Source organism: Pyrgilauda ruficollis, unplaced genomic scaffold, assembly GCF_017590135.1.
Source record: "Pyrgilauda ruficollis isolate IOZ18807 unplaced genomic scaffold, ASM1759013v1 scaffold202, whole genome shotgun sequence".
Taxonomy (NCBI): Eukaryota; Metazoa; Chordata; class Aves; order Passeriformes; family Passeridae; genus Pyrgilauda; species Pyrgilauda ruficollis.
The window spans coordinates 297,380-316,911 of NW_024519430.1; the positions used below are offsets into that span (position 1 = coordinate 297,380).

General features: G+C 37.5%; 1 protein-coding gene across 1 annotated transcript in view; it reads left to right on the forward strand.

Annotated features, from left to right (window-relative positions):
* WDR36 (WD repeat domain 36) overlaps positions 1-17,056 on the forward strand; it is a 32,656-nt gene extending 15,600 nt beyond the window's left edge. The window contains exons 14-23 of the mRNA XM_041467197.1: positions 367-532; positions 810-918; positions 1,668-1,747; positions 5,324-5,431; positions 6,832-6,929; positions 8,056-8,198; positions 8,548-8,664; positions 8,893-8,974; positions 11,145-11,332; positions 12,739-17,056. Of these exons, the coding sequence (XP_041323131.1) occupies positions 367-532; positions 810-918; positions 1,668-1,747; positions 5,324-5,431; positions 6,832-6,929; positions 8,056-8,198; positions 8,548-8,664; positions 8,893-8,974; positions 11,145-11,332; positions 12,739-12,888 (1,241 nt within the window). The 3' untranslated portion in view covers positions 12,889-17,056. The remainder of the gene's footprint in view (positions 1-366; positions 533-809; positions 919-1,667; positions 1,748-5,323; positions 5,432-6,831; positions 6,930-8,055; positions 8,199-8,547; positions 8,665-8,892; positions 8,975-11,144; positions 11,333-12,738) is intronic.
* The last annotated feature ends 2,476 nt before the right edge of the window (positions 17,057-19,532 follow it).

The following is a 19,532-nucleotide window of genomic DNA, read 5'->3' on the forward strand; positions in this document are numbered from 1 at the left end:
TGAAGTTGTACATTTTGTCTGGAGTGGTAGTTCTTCTTGGAGGCATCCCTTAAGTGATTCAAAAAGTCCCTCAGATCTCACAATCACAAAAAGCTCCCCAAACTGAAAACAAAAATAAGAGCTAACACTCAGCTTCAATTGCACTTCTTACTTGTATTCTAGGTGTTTACTTGAAATCAATTTGGTTTCTGTAGAGATAAAAAAAACCTAATGCTGGAGCCATCTTTGAGCTGGCTTTCAAATTGTCATATACTTGCTGATCATTCATTGTAGTCAGGCAAAGATAAACAAAATAGTGTTTGGCATTCAGCCAAATTTCTGTACTGTTTAAATTCTGAAATAATACTCTTTTGTCTTGATTTGCAGCACATGAAGGGGCCATTAGAGGGGTAGCTGTGGATGGATTGAACCAGCTGATAATCACAGCTGGTAGTGAAGGATTAATTAAATTTTGGAAATTCAAAATGAAAGATCTGGTTTATTCCACTGAACTTTCTTCTTCTCCAAGTGGAATTCTGCTTCACAGAGACAGGTAAGAAATTGAAGTAATTTCATGTGTACAGTGTTTGGTGAACATACTTATCTAGAATGGCAGCCAGTACTCTTAATTAGAATATATTAGAATTTGTACTTCTAATGCTTTGAAATACAACTGACTAGTAGACAGAGGATGACAGGACATTTTATTAGACTGAAGGACTTGTAAGACTTGTTATCTTTAGGATAAAAGATACCTGGAGCAATGTTAGGATGTTTTTATTTTTTTGTCCCTTGAGTATTCCCTTATGTGTGTTGGTGTTTCTTGGCAGTGGTATTCTGGGAATTGCCTTTGATGACTTCACTATTAGTGTTTTGGATATAGAAACCAGGAAGATTGTCAGGACATTCTCAGGACATCATGGACGGATTAATGACATGGTAATTGTTAACTTCTTGCCTGTAACAGGTGCCATACACGGATACCTAACAGATTTTACAGATGGTGGATTTCTCTGCATGTATTAAATCATTGGGAATTATGTTCACTCTGTGAACAGTAAAGCTGTAGTTCAGCTCCACAGCACTTTTAGCCATGTTAGTTTGGAAATGTAAGGTGGTCAAATTACCATCTATTTTTTAATGTGCTTTGTGATTTAACTATAACTTTTAACTATAACAACAAGCTGATTTGGGGGTCAAACAAAACAAAGTACTGGGAATAATGAAAACTGCGTTGAGGAGCAAAATTATGCAGAAATTTCAGCTGTGTATATAAAAAAGATGAGCAAACTGAAAACAGATCTGAGATTATGCAGCACATTGATAATTCCTTAATTACATCTTATGTAAGTTCATTGTAGTGTTCATTGAAATAGTTTTTAGCTTCAAATTTAATTATAAATGCTACTAAAATAGTATTTACTTGACTTACTCAACTTTATGGTTAGAAATAGGTTTCCACCATGAACATAAAAGTGGGGACTGAAGCACTTTGACTGACAGTGAGATACATCTTGTGTTTTATGTTTGAGCCTGTTCTTAAAAAGCTTCTGGTTTTGTTCTTTCTTCACTTCCAGTAGTGTTATTGTCAGTTTTGGCTTATGGCCATACCATTTCACCTGGGTTTTAGGGCCTCCTGTGGGGACTGGCTTATTTCTTGTGCCATTAAATTGACTACTTTATTTTAGACTTTCAGTCCTGATGGTCGTTGGCTGATAACTTCATCAATGGACTGTTCCATTAAGACTTGGGACCTTCCCTCTGGATGGTGAGTCAGTTTAAAAACACAGCAGAAGAAATAATCCCCTTTCTGATAAATGGCAGAAAGCTTTCTGGCTTGATTATCTGTCACCAGATGTGACATTCGAAGTTGCACATAACAAAACAATTCTGCCCACTATTTTAATTGTGATCAGTGCGTGTCTTTTTCTGGGTCTACAGTGTAATGCTGTCCTGAGGATCTGTTGATGACTCCTGGAGTTTCCATGTACTGTGAATGAGTGTGAATTTGTTCTTTGTCTGGAAGCAGCACTGTAATCTAAAGGGCAAGAGATTGTTTAAGGTGAATTGCACTGTGATATGCTGAAGTCTTCATAGGATCAAAGAGTGGTTGGAGTTGGAAGCAAAGATCTAGTCCAACTGTCTTGATGTGGAAAGGAACTTTTCTCACTAGATCAGGTTACTCAGAGCCCCAGCTTCACCTTGAACACCTCCAGGGCTGGGCCATGCACTACTTGTTTATGCAACCTGTTCCAGTGCCTCAACCACCCTTATCATAAGAAAATTCTGCCCTACATCCAATCTAAACTCACGGCCTTTCAGTTCAAAGCTGCTGCCCCTTGTTCAGTCACCACAGTCACCCTGTTAAAAAGTCTCTCTGAGTCTTCATTGTAAGCTCCTTTTAAGTATTGGGAGGCCACAAGGTTGTCTCCTCCAGAGCCTTCTGTTCTCCAGGGTGAAGAACACCACCGCTCTCTCATTTTCCTCATAGGAAATGTGTTCCAGACCTTGAGTCATTTTCCTGGAGCTGCTCTAACTTCATGTGTCTTGTGCTGGGGGCCCCTGAGTTGGATCAGTACGCCAGTTGATTTTGTAAAACGAAGCCTGTTTTCACTTACATTCATTTTAACAACACAACATGGCTTTACATCAGTTATATTTTTCATTTGTTTGTACTTGCAACTGCCAGAAATACTCTCTTGTGATCCACCATGAATAGTCTTCTCCCAGAATAAAGTTTGGCTGAGAAGTAGGCAAGTACACACAAGAAGTTCAGGAGCCCAGGAAAAAAGCCAAGCTGAGAAATAACTTTGCGTTCTGCCAGTGCATTCTTTCAGCAGCGCATCAGATTTTTATTTTTTTTAATTTAAGGTAGTGCTGTGCAGTGTGCAGCTCTGGTTGTTGTGCCTGGAACGGAAAGGTTTCAGTTTGGTTGATTATTTTTGTTGACAGAAGTGCATTGCATCTCAACAAACAATTGGCCTGTTCTTGCATGATGAGAGCCACTAGTCTAAAATAGCACAGGATGGATATTAAGTGTCTTCTTTCCAGTATAGATGGGAAGGAAATTAGCGCTCTGGTCTTCATCTTTCTAACACTCTTTCCCTTGCAAAGTAATATGCCTACAAAAAAATTGCAGCATTAACTAATATGTTTCTTCTGTTTTTCATTTCTTCAATAACATAATACTTTACAATAAGAATCTATTTTTAATATTTTTTAAAGCAGTCTGACAGTAGTTCTCTTTTACATGTAAAAAAACTTAAATATTTTGTCTCTTGTCTCTCAAATTCAGGTCAAGATTAAATCTAGGAAGGTAAATGACAAACCCTGGTTTTAAATGTAATTAGGTTAAATTATTCTTCCAGTGTGTAAAGGCAAGGTTTTTCCATAACTATAGGCAGAGGAGTGTATTGAAAAGGAGGAACAGCTTTTAATAAAATGCTTGATGCTTGCTTTTCCTCTGTGGCTCCATAAATAGAAAAAACATCTCATGAACTGTGTATTCTAAAGCCTCAGCTTTGATATTGTTCTTATAAAAATATGGAGAACATGTTTCTAGAATCTAACATTACAAAAATTGCCAACTGACTTTAATAAATGGTCTGACATCTATTAATTGGACATCTGTTTTTACTTGGGAGTGGTGCTTAACTGTCCATATGTAATGCAGTGCAGGTCTTTCTAATGCGTGTTTTTTACATAAGGCTTTTTTAAAAGTGGGAAAAAATGATGACTTTGTGTACAGAAAGTTACAAGCAGCAGCCCAGGAATTATGCATGTATTTCTTTCTGCTGGGCAGCTTGCATAGACAAATTGAGGAATCAGGGGTATGAGCTGACTGTTCCTGGATGAAGCACGTGAGAAAAAACAGCATAGGAGACCTGTTAAATGTCTATCAACATTTTACTTTCCATTGTCACAGTTTTACAGTTAGGCAGGAAGCATAAAGGTAGATGCCTTCAGCCCCAAGGCAAGATTGATTTAGTCTTTTGTGTAAAAAATACAAGTGTGTCTTATATCCTATAGTAGATTGATCCCTACTTCCCCCAAGCCAGTAATTTTAATCATGATTTAAGTTCAGTAAGTAGAAAAACTTAATTTCTTGTTAAATTTGTTTTGGAGCTCTTTGTGGTTGATTTATTGAACAGAATTTCTCAGTTACAGGTAAGGATTGTCATAAAAAGATGGATTTGAAAGTGAGAGAAAGTATCTAGGGTAAATTTTTCTCACCATTATGCACCGTGTACAAAACGTATCTGATAGAAATTTGGGATTTATGAGTTTAGTGTTTATATATTGAAAGTGATGAATGATTTTTCTCTTACCTGAGATTTGCAGCATCTGTCTAAGAACATGCATAGGGAATAAAATACTGCAGGGGAAAAAGGCTTTTATTTTTGAGATACTCTCTCAAACCATCACAGGAGTGCTCAGTAGCTAAGAAAATACACGCCCACAGGATTTTACGTTTTAAACTTCTGTGTTACATCAATATTTTTCCTATGGTTAGTGAACAGAACAGGGCTGTAGACCTGTAAACAAGAACAAAGTATTCAAACTCTTTGTTGGTTCTTTTTTTTTTCTCTTGGTGAGCTAGTTGTCAAATTAAACTTTAATTTAAAATTTAAAGTAACTGAAATTTGTATTTCAGCAACAGACAAGCAATTCTGTCAACCTGGGCTTGAATGGAAGTCTGCTAGAGAGTGCATCATCCAGAACTTAAATGTCTCATTGTTAAAATTGTTACATGACAACATTGTACTATAATGTTATTATAGTTGTATTTTAACTTTGTTTTTACATGTTAAAATTTTTTCCGTTTTCTACAATCATGAAAAAAAATGATCAAGGAATGGTTTATCAGGCTGAAGATATGGTAATGCCAAAACTGTTGCAGATAATCAAACTTCACATTGTACAGTTCATATTTTATTTTAGAAACATTATGTGCTAGTGTTAACCAGGTGTACATGAAGTATGCAGAGTGGTAATTGTCAGTGAGCAGATGGGGCTAAATGAAAATACAGAATTCATGGCCAGTGCAAGTTTTGTGTTAGGCATAAGGAATTGATTGTTTCGTCTCATATTCTCCAGGTGTAGATGTCTAAGGAGGTGCCAGCTTTATCTGATTTTAGAGCGTTTTGTAGAGACAAGGGGTTTGTTGCACAGTGCTGTTCACTTGCTTTGTTTATATAATGTATTTGGATTTTTCTGCTACCCTGGTTTGTGTCCATACTTTTTGTGGCCTGTTTGCATTCAGCTGTAATTCAGGTGTGTGCAGATAAACAAGTTTTTCTTGATGATAATTTCTCTGGGTTTTTTTTTTTTTTTCCCTCCACAGTCTCATAGATTGTTTTTTGGTAGACTCTGCAGCTGTGAGCCTTACTATGTCCCCTACGGGAGATTTTCTGGCTTCAGCACATGTGGATGATCTTGGAATTTATTTGTGGTGAGTATGTAATCTGTTTCTACTTAAAATTTAGGATGGGACAGAGTTCTTTTAATCACCTTTATTGCAAATAGAGAATTGCCCTGTGAAGTATCATCTCCAGTGTTTTGTGTTCTCTGGTTCTAATTAGGACAGGTGTTCTGTATTGCTCTGATTCCTAAGTGGTGAAATTTCCACAGTTAAATTACTTATTCAGATAGTCTAAATTATCTCTTTTTTCTAAATGTTTCTTGCTTCTAAGAGTTCCTGTTATGCCATTCATAAAGTTTTTCCTAGACTCCATTTCCCCCACTGCTTTGAAATGTCTTTGTTCAAACAGCGCTTCTTTCTGAAGTGCTTTTCTTGTCCTGCTGTACAGTGTTGTCTGAGACTTGTGAGCAGATGCGAAAGTTATGATTATTTCTCTTTATTTGTGGTAAATGAACACAGAAGTAAAATGTGATTTCATTCAGTTTCCTCCTGATACACCTTTAAAGCAAATGACTCTTCAGGTACATTTTAACAGTGTGCTACTGAAGTAGCATACTGTTAAAATGGCTGAGGTCTTTTTCCTATTTAGTTGACAGATTATTTCAGGTTAGATATGTTGGCTGTAGTTTTGTCTGAGGAGTGTTCAGTTGTCAGGCCTGCCTGTGGTTAAGTGAAAGTGCTTCCTTGTGAATAACAACAGATGTCTTTACCTAGACGTAGTTTATATTGACAAAAGAAGCAATTTGCCAGAATTATTTGTGTGTGTGTTTCAAACCTGAAGAAAATTTGCCTAGAGTATTACCCTAAAATCCTGTGAAAGCGGATGAGTCATTTATATTTGCATAATGTGTTGTGCATAATGTGTTCTGCCTGGAGAAGGCTCTGGAGAGACCTTAGAGCCCCTTCCAGTGCCTAAGGGGGGTCCAGGAGATCTGGGGAGGGGCTTTCAACAAAGGCCTGGAGTGACAGGAAAAGGGGGAATGGCTTCAAACTGAAGAAGACAGATTTAGATTACATATTGGAAAGAAAATGCTTGATTGTGAAGGTGGTGGAAATATTTTTTTTTTTGGCCATCAGGACCAGGGCAGTTATTTCCCCTCTCCTGGGCACTGGTTAGGTCACACTTCAAATTCTGTGTTTAGTTCTGGGCCCCTCACTTCAAGAAGAACATTGAGGTCCTGCGGCTTATGATTATGTTCTTGGCAATAATACTTCAACATAACATTTATATTTCAGATGTTCAGGTGAGTCTATTGCCACACTTAATTTTCTGCTTATCTGGTAGATGAGGAGAGCTAATCTTGAACAGAGCATGGTGAATAGAGCGTTGCCATGCTGCAGCAGTATTAGACTGCAGTATAAATTATGTCTAAGTACTTGTTCCCCTTCATCTGGAGATGGCTTTTAAAATGCCTGTCTTATTTTTTCAGGTCAAATCGTTCTTTATATTCACTTGTGTCATTACGGCCCCTTCCTGCGGATTATGAACCATCTTTGGTGACACTCCCCAGCACCTGCCCCATGCAAGGTAACCCTCAGATGAAAGTGTATTTTGTTTTTCCCTTGCAGTTTGCTCCCCTGCTTGCATGCCACAGATTCATTGTGAATATCTTGTTGGCAAGAGAATTGGGTTCAGCTGGCCTGGCATGTGCCTGTGCCCAGTGAAAGAAAGGCCTAAGTGGAATTTTTTGCTAAATTAATAGAAGCGATTGTGCGTCAGAAGTCCTCTAGATGGAGATCTTGTCTGCCCAAATTTGGAGTGCCTGCATTTGCATCGCCATCTGGAGGAGAAGCACACCTAGCTGTTGGCCACTAGAATATGACTCATGGTGATGGCTGCTTTAACAGGCACATATTTGCTCTACATACTTAAATTTGGGAGACAGGAATTCATCCCAGAACTTTGAATGTTTTTGTCCTGATTCCATCTGAAAGCTTTAATCCACTTTATGTCTTCATCAAATGTAAAGTTCCTGTTTAGATGCTAAGGGCTCGTAATGGGTTACAATCCTTTGTTGTTTCAGGCTTGTCTATTAGATTAATTGTTTTAGACAAGTAATATTTTACAAAAAGAAAGGAAAGCAGACATGTTTGGTCAAGATCACACAGGAAACAAAGAGAAAATTGAGTGACTGATATAACTTTTCTTGTGGGACGTTGTGCTTTAATGTTGAGATTTTCTTCATTTTTATGTGCCACTTCAGTCACACCTATGAAGAGGTTGTGATGAGGTAGTGAATATGGTGGAAGGATCTAAATGCAAGGATTTCACAGCTTTATAATGTAGAACTAAAATGACTGTATATATATTTATTCAGAAAGAGCAACAGATTACTGTCAAAATTTTGTTTTCTTTAATAAATCTGTAAACTGCTTTTATATAACTTCAGTCAAAGTGGAGAAATCTTACCAGTCATTAAAATTTTGTTTATTAAATTCTACATCTTAGCTATAATATTTAAAGTTATTTAATATTTCATAAGGCTAATACACATTGTTTCTGTAGCTTTTTAGCTCAATGTTATGTTAGCACCTATGTCTATAACTATTATGCATTTGTTATTCAAAAATTGCAAAAAAAGTGTTTGGCTTGGTTTTTAAAAAAAAATGAATGTGGAGTATGAATGTTCGTAAAGGATATCTATTTCTTCAAGATGTGGATGTGTCAGGAGATGAAGAGCCATGTGATGAAATGATAGAATATGTCTCACCTGAGCAATTGGGAGAGCAGCTGGTGACCCTTTCCTTGTTACCGGAATCAAGGTGGAAAAATCTCCTCAACCTTGATATTATTAAGGTACTGCAACTGTGCAAAAAATAGCATACATCCATATATTTGCCCTATTTCTATAAAGTGCATTACCTATTAATGAGACTTGATCCTGCTTTTCAGGTGTTTTTCAAGATTTTGCATTAGAAGTCTATGTGCTGCCTTTCACAGTTCCTGGGATTTGGGAGAGGGGCTGTTTTTCTGCTGAATAGTAGCTTCATAATTAGTGGTTAAAGGATTTTACTTGTTTATTTACTTTCCAGTTAGTCTTTAGGGTTTTCACAGTATTTTAAGAAGGAAACTCTTGACAAACAAAATATTCCCACATGCTCTTACTATGATGATAATTATTTTAATTCAAATATCTAATTAACAGAAAAAAAATAAACCAAGAGAGCCACCAAAAGTTCCAAAGTCAGCACCTTTCTTCATCCCAACACTTCCTGGTCTTATACCCCGATACATTCTACCAGAGGAGGAAAATGATACACAGGTAAAAACAAGAATCAATGTAATTGTATTTATATAGTGTATTTTAAAATAAATCTCAAGTGCTTTTTAATGTTGGGTTAAATCACTAGACTTTAAAGAACTAGTTTTAACTCACTGTATTATTGCTTTATTTCTCAAAGTCTTCTTCTCTCAGTAGAAAAATAATGTAATTGAGTTGTAAAAATGTGTTTGCATATTCACGGATGCATGCTATGCTTTTGTGGTCTAGTCAAAGGTGGTAAACCTTGGGATACTGGCACAGAAATCTGATTTCTACATTCATCTTGAAGAAGCCCTGAGCACCAATGAATGTAAGTTTATGAAATATTTCACTAAAAATGTTGATGCTGCTTTTATTTTGATACATATGTGATTTCTAATGTCAGAATTGTAACAGATGTGAGGAAAAAATTACTCATACTACAGTATAAAAGGCAAAGGAAATTACCTAATACACAGATAGCCAGACTAGATCAAAGATCCATTGGTACTGCAGCTTGTCTGCAGCATGGAAGCCAATTCTGGCTAAAACCTTTATGGAGAAAGAAGGTTGTGTTCCTAAGATCGTTAATCTTTTCGAAAACTGTGATGATATCACCCAGAAAAGGTGCTATGCATTATTTCTGGGGAAAGGAAGGAAAGAAGAAGGGGGTTGATTTGGAATAGTCCTAATGGAATAGTCTGGTGATTCACTGAAATATGAAGAGCATAATGTGTCTAGCAAGTTCTCCTTTCAAGGGTTTCTTCACGAGGCAGTGAACTTACAGTGTTAATTCATTGCCCTATAATTTAAACCTTAACAATAAATAAATTGTACAAAAATAAGGTGTTGGATTTCTTTGAACATTCGGTTTATTTTAAAATTTAATATCTTATTAAACAACCTGTGGAATGCACCAGCTGTTTTTCATGTTTATATTGTGATGCTACAGAATCATTGAAACTCGGATTTTTTGAAATTATGCTAATATAGCTGACTTGGAAATGTAAATGGACAGTAGCTTGTCCACAAAGCAGTTCTGTTGGGAATTCTCGTACCCCTGCTTAAACTCTCTTGAGATGACCAGCTTACTCAAGCATGCTTAAAACATTTTGTGTACAGAACTTCATTATCTGTCATAAATGAGGTGTGTTCTTATGCCTCACTTTTAGTATTGCGATTGACAGTGTTCTATTGCAGTGCTTCAGAGCCTCTCAGAAGAGGTGAATGTTTAAAAACCTTGTGGAGCTGGCTCTACCAGGGAGCAAGTGCACTCTGATGTACTTGGACATGTGCCTCAGGCCACCTCTGCTGTAAGGCAGGTGTGCCCCAGGGTCTGTGCCACAGCCACGATCCAGGGAGCCTCATGATCCTGGCTGCTGATGGGGAGTGTGGCTCTTTGCTGTCTAGATTACAGCCATCTCTTCTAAAAGTGACTGGACCATGCAAATGAAAAGAATCCTGCTGGAAACCATCCTTGTTTACTTTCGGGGTGGAAACAGGGCTTCACACCTCAGGTCAGGACTGTGGAGCATGGATTGAGCTGCAACCTTTTCCATGTCGTACATGTATCAACCTCACAACATGTTCCACGCTTCGTTTGTTTAATGTCATAAAAAAAAGATATTTAATGCATCTGTTTAGTACTGTTTAAATCACTTATATTCAAAACTAGCTAATGATTTTTTTAGGAATCAAATATCAGTTTATACCACCTGAGGAATATTAACCAGCATCTAATATCATTAGTTACCATGAAGTTTGTCTTCTTAGCAACTTCTTAGCAAAAGAAATATTAATCATATGCGTATTAAAAATGTTATAACTATCAGTTGCATTTTGCAGCCAAACATATTTTTGCTTCTGCCTTTTTAAAGCAAATAGGTTGAATCCTCATAGGTCATCAGGTAGGATAGTAGAAGTCCTGAGAAGGAACAATTATGAAGAGGAAGAAAGTTTGTAAATTGCATGTATTTCTACTGTGACAAAGATTTTCCCCTAGCACCCTCCTATTACAAAAGTAACAATTTTGTTAGATGCACCAGAAGGTGTCTAGTTTTGCTTAATGTCAACTAGAGTAAAGATGCCTAGTGAAAGTAGTGCTCTCTGTCCTCCAGAGTATATTCTTAGTTAACTGCTCAAAATCTCAAGTATGTACATTCTTTCTGCCAAGAGATGTGAAATGACAATGTTTCGTGGTTAATTAGAAATTTTGTTTAACTTAGAAGACAGAAGAGGAGGGAAAATTGAAACAAATGCAAAGATGTTACTTGTATTTTTCAATTACAAATCAAGTGCATCTGTACTTTTAGTATGTGGTGGGACAGTAAATTAAAGACAGGGAGACATTTTGTTGAAAACTAAAAAGTAAGGAAAGAGTAAAAACTTGAAATTCATAGTCACTGCTTAAGAATTTTAGAATAAGCCTGTCTTGTGAAGGATCTGTTAGATTCTGTTTTGCAGATGTTACTGATAATGTGTTCCCCAATGTTCTAATACAGATAAAGCTCCACTTGACTTACTGAAAAGCTTGGGACCATCTAATATTGAGGTAGAACTACGGGGTTTGGCCCCTGAAGGTGGGGGCTCAATGGAGGTGATGCTGAGCTTTCTGAGAATGGTTGGGGTGATGCTGAACAAGAAGTACAACTTTGAACTCGCTCAGGCGTACCTGGCACTATTTTTAAAGGTAAAAATTTTCTTATGAAATTTATGTTAGTCCTATTTAAAATAACAGTTATACAGTAAAAAGGTATAAATTGTCTGCTCGAATTATCTGAATTTATTTTGGTTGAGAATAGTTTTAAAATGTCTAACTGAACATATTGGATGATTTGGCAACACATTTGGTGACAGTCAAGAAAAACTTGCAAAACAAAAGATGCTGTGAAGAGGCCCCGGCCAGACAAATTTTGTTCTTGTATTCCTTACTTAGAATTGGGTTTGTTTTTTTTTTTTTTTTGGTAACATTCCTAACTTCTTAGTCGTTGTTAATTGTTAAACTAAGGTATGCTATGTCTTAAGTAAGCAAAGAATTTAATACACCATGGTTGGGAAATAAATTAGACATTTTGTTGGATTTATCACAAGACTTTGCAAGCCTGACCTACTTTCCATGTCAGTGTACTGCCTTTCTGGTGTTACCTGTTGAGTATCACAACGTTACACTAGAGAGTTAACGAGAGTTAATGAAATTGTCCCAGCATGTGTGTAAGTTAAAATTACACTACTGAAGCATGATAACAGTTACTCTTAGAGACAAAGTGGTTCTGCAGAAGATTGAAACCCTTCTGGTGCAGAAGTGTTTTAGATACTCTGATTTATGAAATAATGTGAAAGCAATTAATAACAGTTTACTTGGAAAACATTGTTATAAACATTCAGACATGTAATACCAGGGCATCCACAGCTTCTCTGGGTAACGTGTTCCAGTGTCTCACCACATTCATAGTAAAGAATTTTGTCTAGTATCCAGATAAACTACTATCTTTTAGACTAAAGCTCAGTATCAAGGTTCCTAGGTACTTAAACTGTAGCCTGGAAAATAAATATTCCATCCATTAAGTGGTAATAATTGTTGCAAGTTCAGAAGGTTTCTCTTCTTTCTGTGTTTTAACAAGGTTGCTGTTTGTCACATGAGGAGACCTCATCCATCTTGATCATTATAGTATGTGCTGGCATCATTCTTCTTGATGTGTGCAAAATGGATAATTAATATAATAATCCTGATTGACCTTAGCACATCTGTCTAGCCTTTCTAGACTAAAGAGGAATTTGTGATGCAGGTCAGAAAGTTACCCTCTAGGGAAGTGTGGAATGAGAATAGATTCAGCAGCCTTGCCAGAAGATGAGCCAGTGAAAATATAGCATATTTAAGACACTTTGCTGCCTTATTCTATCTAAAACATGAAAAATGGCTTGTAAAGACTAACAAAAGGGGAGCAGTATTAAATAGAGGAAATTATTTGAAAGAAAAGAGTATTTTTCCTATTTGGGACATTTCCTGAAAGCCAAGTATTGGAATTGGATGGGAAAAACAGTCTTTTAATTTTTTAATCTGCATTTGTTTCACTAACTGCTTGTTTTCATTTTCAGTTACATCTTAAGATTCTCTCATCAGAGCCAAAACTCTTGGAAGAATTATCCAAATTGTCAGTGCAACTTGAGGATACTTGGATTCACTTGCGGGCTCTCTTCCATCAGAGTCTGTGTGTTTTAACATACATGAAAAGTGCTTTGCTGTAAAATACTTCAGGGTTTTGTCTGCATAAGATTTCCCTCAGAGGAACAGTACAATTTATTACCAATAATACGGGATTCCAAAAATCATACTGGGTCTTGGAATTGTAGAATCATTAAGGTTGGAAAAGACCTCCAAGACCATCAAGTCCAACATTCTGCTGAATACCGCCTTGTCCACTAAGCCATATCACTTAAGTGCCAGACTACTCATTTTTTTGAATACTTCCAGGGATGGTGATTCCACCATCCTTTTCTAGTGCTTCTTCTGGTGCTGTATTTTATACATCTGCATATGGCAGAGCATTTTAGAACATGCATAACTGCCTATTTTTGTTCACTTCAACTGGAGAAAAAATTACTACGTGCAGCTAAAGTATTTGTTGTGTTGGTCTGTTCTGTCAGTGGACAGACATTTGGATTCAAGGCCCTGAGCAACGTGGTCTTGTGAAAGGTTCCCCTGCCCGTGGCATGGGATTGAAAGTAGATGATTTTTGAAGTTCCTTGCAACCCAAGCCATTTAATAATTCTCTTGATTCTATGGCTACATAAAACATAGTTCACCATGAAGAAATGGCTTGTGGGGAAAAAAAAAGAAGTGGGAATGTAACTTCTGTGCAGGAGGCCACAAACTATATTGTTCTCAATAAAGTCAGCGTTGATGCAAAAATAAAACAAAAAGTCAGAATTATTAACACTTTATAAACAATAGTTTAAAGCAAGCTAATCTAAAGATTGTGTTCCTCTGCAATTAGAGCACTTCTCTTGTGATGGTTGTAAAAATCAGTTGTCTTCTCACTTTTGCAGACATCTATTTCTGAAAGCAAAGATTTCCAGCTGTACTAACAGTGACTGAACTTCAAAAAAACTCTAAATACCCAAGCACCAAACTAAACAAAACCAGATTTTTGTGAGGCCCAGTTTCATATGAAAATTGTTTCTTAAGGAAAAGGAGGAAAGATTACTAGAAACAAAGCTTTGTTTTGAGGAATTTTTAATTAAATCAGGTGGGTTTTTTTACAAATTGATATTTAGGTTTCAAACTATAACATTTGGGCATTGTTTGGGACCTCGTGAGTGAAATTATCTTGAACTTTTCTGCTTGAGAGTACTTCCTCCCAGCATAAGAATCTCCTGAAGAAGGCCTTTGCTGTATTTCACATGCTCAAGCTACATACACAGACCAACAGAGTAACTAATACAAATGCATTCAATTTCAATGAGTAAGTTTGATAGGTGATTCATTGCATTTGATAGAAGACTGAAGCAATAGTGTCGGTCAGTTGTACTGTATAGCTGGGGTTTTTTTATTGCCCCTTTAGTCATGTGTACTGGAACAAATTATCTGCAAACGTAGAATCATACAACAATAGAAGGGCTTGGGTTGAAAGGGACCTTGAAGATCATCCACTTCTAACCCCCTGCCATGGGCAGGAACACCTTTCACTAGACCAGGTTGCTCTGGATCCCTTCCAGCCTGACTGAACACTTCCAGGGATGGGATATCCACAGCTTCTCTTGGTCACGGTTTTTCACCATTGTCACAGGGAAAAACGTCCTGTTCATGTCCAATCTGAACATACTGTCCTTGAGTCTGAAGCCATCATGCACACGAGGTTTCTTATAAAGTTTGCTACTGAGATTTAAGAAAATCCTCTGTACCACAGAATTACTAGTTTCTGGTAATATGGTTCTTGGCAACCCATTGCTCCCAATTTATTGGATTGATCTGAAGTTGTCCAAAATACCTTAAATATCAGTGTAATATATAATGAACCTCTGAGCTTGTAGGTGTTACTGTAACTCCTTTAGAAGATCTTACAAAATCATTTTCTGAATAAAGACAAAATGTTCAAAGGTTAATGAGGCAGTATTTGCGGACCTGCCTCTGTGGAAGAAGGAAGAGTAGATAAAGAACTTTCATGCTGGATCAGAAGAAGGGTCTGTCAAGCCCATGGTTCTGTCTCCAGCTGGAGGAAGGAAGATTTGTGGTATAGCAGCCTGGCTGTGTATAAAGTGATTGTTTCTCAAGCATATCGCAGCACCTTTCAGCAGGCAGCAATTAGATACTCTGTGACCCAGCTGTAGCCTGACAGTTGTGTTTAATGTTCTGTGACAGACCTTTTGTTCTCTGTGAGTTCATCTAATCTCTTTTAGAACCCATTTATCCTTCACAACATCCTGTAGTAATGGGGCCTACAATTTAATTAACGGGAATAATGTATTTCTGTTTATATACTCCAGACCTGCTATTTTCTAACATTGTATGTGAGAAATATCAGTTGTGCTCTAGTCTTCATGCTTCACAGACTGCCTCAGAGCAGTGGTGAAAGGGTTTATCCTCATGAAGGACATACTTTCTTTTGCTGAGTGCACATCTGCTTTTTCACTGACATCCAAGAACCCTTTCTGGGCACAGATGTTTAAATCTGTATGTACAAGATTTGTCTACAGAACCTGTCAGGATTGTAGAGTAGGGTTTCTTTTTCCCCTTCCTTTCATGGTCTGCTTGATGTAGTCATAACCAAAAACTCTGCCAAACAGGCTATATTCTTAAAGCAGAAACATCAGGGTAATTTTTGTGAGCAATGTATGTATAACGCAGTTGATATGATGTTTGCAGTCCTGTATGACCTCATTAAATGTGTTTAATGCAGTTTCTCATATCATACACATATGTGTTTGAAGTCCACCTGGAGCACATCAGTAACTTCCTTCAGAATATAGTATTTAGATGTGAGTGATATCTCACCTTCTTTATTCTTGTCTTTTTCTCAACATTACTACTCATCACTGCTATTTCAGGGGTGTTTTACTATTGTTAGAACTATAGAGTCTTCCACCAGTAGTTCTGATTGCTTCATGTTCTTGGTCTTTTATTTTGTCCTTTTTACTACACATCAAAATGATGAACAATTTATTGTTAATAAAAAAACTTCTTCAGAAATTTCTTCCTGTTAGTGGATGAAAGTAGATATTTCACCTGCTATTTCCTGTATTATTCCTTCACCTGAGACATCAAAGGACAGTATTTTGTGATATTAGCCAAAATTTTTGATTACAAGTGATTAACACGTGAAAACTGAATTTGATAATTTGGGCTTTGTTGCCCATAAGAACTCACATTAGCATGGTGCTTTTTTAATGGCATATGCAATAGGATGTGGAGAAATACTAGATGGGTGAAGGGATAATCATGTTAACTCTAGATTTTCTTCCAAGCAGGGCAGCAACTGGGGATTTTACCATTCTTACACAATGCCAAGCCCATCTTAAGCTAGCTCTGAGTAGCAGCTTGGTGTTAAAATTCTCCCTGTTACTGTGTGTGACACAGCACTCCTTCCAGCTTCCTCTCAGGCCTGTGCCCACCTCTGTTCCTGTGCTTCCTCTTCACCATGATTTTCTCAGCTCTTTTGGCTCCTGAGTGCAGCTGCTGCTCTTGGCAACTCCTGCACATAGCAGTCCTATCAAGTTAGGTTCTGTGTACTTCCACTATTTTCTTTTGACTGTTATTTTTTCCAGACACATTTGGTACTCTTGTTTGTTTTGAGACTGGTAGTTGGACCTTGCTACCTGAATTTGCTACTGATGATTGGATTCAGATGCTGCACAGTGAATGTTGCTCTTTTCTGAACCATAAGAAGCCTCAACCTTACTAGTCTTTGCTTTCCTCATTCAAGTAAAAATAGAGGTATTATGAGCCATGCAAACATGAAGAGAGAGTAGGATACCAGTGTTTACACTGGCTGCATTGTTCAGTGGCCAACCTATATCTCTGACTTGAAGCACTCCAACATTTTGTACATTTCAGATTTAACTCTTACTTCAAGGAAAAGTATAAGAAAGACCTCATATTTGTGCAAGTTGTCATACTGCAAGTGTTGTAGTCCTAGAGTAAGGACGCTGGAAGATACTCATTTGCATTCTGTGAACTAGAAAAGGCAGGGTGTTTGTTGGCATATTTGAACTCTGTTAATGAGCCGTGTTGAAGGAGTTTAGCATTGTTCAAGGATCACTATTATATAAGTAGTTTACGGTGTTGTCTGCTGGCATCAGCTTATGTTTCCTGAGTATCATATGTTAATCTTCTCAGCACATCACCATTTGTATCTTCAGAACTATTTGTTTTATGAAAAATTATCTTTTAATAAAAGTAATTTACCTTTTTAAAGATGAGGAATCCAATCAGTGTCTTATTTGCTTCCAGTGCAAGGACTGGCATCCTTTACTTTTTGATGTGTTTGCAGTGTGTGTTAGAGGAGACCAAAATGCTGTCATTAAATGTCGTTAACCCCTGTGCTTTTCTTTTTGTAAAGCAGTGGTGAATTGAGGAAAGCAAAATGAAAGATAACCAAGATTTTTCTACCCTGGCTGTTATGTGTTTTACTCTATGATTCTGTGTTCCCCAGAAGGATTAAATGAACTCTCTGATGCTTGTTGCACATCACAGAGCTTTGCTGTTTAGTAGCAGTCTCTGAAAAATTACTTTCCTCCACTGATGTGTGTGTTACTGGTTTGTGAAACAGCTTATGTGGCTAAATGGAATTACATACTACTTCTCTGACTATCCAGTGTGTTAAAAGATGTGCTGGCTCTATGACTGTTAGATTATGAGTGTTTTAAGGGTCCTCACCCTGAAGGATCAGATCACCTTGGTGTTTTGCAGTGACCTGAAATCACCCATAGAATAAGTCAGAATAAGGTAGAACAAAATACTTGAAGAATCCTCACTCAGTTACTATTTTTGTAGACTGAAAATAAAAAGAAAACTCATCTACTTAAGTCCAGAGGGTTCCTTCAGCCTTTTTTGTTAGCCTGTAGCCAAGCTGACAGTTGCCTTACAGCTACACAGCTGAAGATCTATCACTTACTGTCTCTGAAGTTGCCCAATATTGGTCTCAGAATGAGACATGAATTTCGCAACTCATCCATTAGCACTCCAAACATTTTTTGAGGGTTGTTCAGATTCACATGCCTCAAAAGGATTTTGTAAGTGTTGCTCACTGAAAAACATAGCCATGGCATTCTTTTCTTGCAGCCAGTGATGTTCCTGCTGCTCTGGAACTGTTCCATTTGGCACAGCTGGAACTGAAAAGTCAGCAGCCTGTTGTAATGCAACATGTCCCTTTCCTGTCCTGTGGAGGAAAGGTTAAAGCCCAGGTAAATGTGTTTTCAGAGTGTGTCAGGTTACATATTTTGTTGAACATCAGGTTTGTTCACACAGGGTTGTGCTGCTGGTTGTTCTTCACATTCGCGATTAACCTTTGTGTTTGCCTGTTGGTTTGGGTTGATGAAAGGGTGAGGGATGACTGCCCAGTTCTCTTTGAAGAATTACATTTCAACAGAATCAAGACAAATGTAAGCTATTTCAGCAGTGCTTACATCAGTGCTTAATTGAGATGGTTTATTCATGGTGCTAGAGTAAACAGCACCATCTGTACAGAAATCCCTGCAGCTCCCTTTGTGTTGGTGGGTGAGGATGACAACCCACTGGTGCATATGGAAAGGGCGGAAATACTTGATACTTTTTTTTCTTTCTTTTTCTTCAGTCTCCACAGGCAAAGACTGTTTCCATTTTCCCTGTGTACCAGCATCCTCTCCGAGGGAGTTGCCAGCAATGGGGGAGAAATGGGTTTGAAACTTTAGAGTGCAGAGCTCTGAAGTCACCTCATAACCAAGGGACTGCACAGCACTTGTGCACACGTGCTGTCCAGTGTGACAGCATTGGCATCAAGGAGGTCCCTGACAGCGGGTTGAGGCTGTTGTGCCCATTTTTAACAGAGGTAAAGAGGAGAATTGGGGGAACTGTTGGTTCATCAAACTTGCCTCATTCTCCAGAAGAATCATGGAGCACATGCTGCATATGCCTTTGGAATCCATCTCTAGTGCACAAAGGAAAAGATTAAGAAAGTCACGAGGGCAATTCATGCTCGCCCATGCTTCACCTTCTAGGATGAAATGGCTGGTTGGGTGCACAAAGGAAGAGCCATAAACTTAATGATCAAATTTAGCACAATTACAGCAGTCTGTGATTACATTATCATAGTCTATTATGAAACACTGTAAATTTCTACTCTGAAAGTCAGCAGGCATGCTTTCAGTTAATATTTTGCAAATTATGGTGCTTGTTCATGGCAGTCTATGCACCATATACCTTTTATACTGTGAGCTGACTTAAGCATCATATTGGTTCTGCAGCACCGAGGTGTGAATTACTTTTGCAGTTATCCGTTATAATCAGCATTAAAGAAATTAATTTAGTCATGTTCTATTTATGCCTAATGCATGATTATTTTGTTTAATATCCCATAGCAAAGAAGCTCAATAAATTAGATGCAGAATGTTGAATAATGCCAATGGTATTCAAGAGATTTGCACTGAGGCGTAGAAGAATTAAACTGCTAAACTAGTTGAAAGTATTTCAAGTGAATGGCTGATAAAAAATTATTCTAAAGTTGGTGTGTGCCACAACACACTTGACTGTTTTATAAGTTCTTGCTTTTTATCCACGGAGGTTTCAATTTTGTGCATCACCACTGTGTCACGTCTCCTGCTGCAGCTATAGATCTTTCTTCTTTTTACAATGGCTTCTTCAGCTTGACTCTTTCATAACCATTTGATAACACAATTTGTGTTTGAGCAAAGACTCT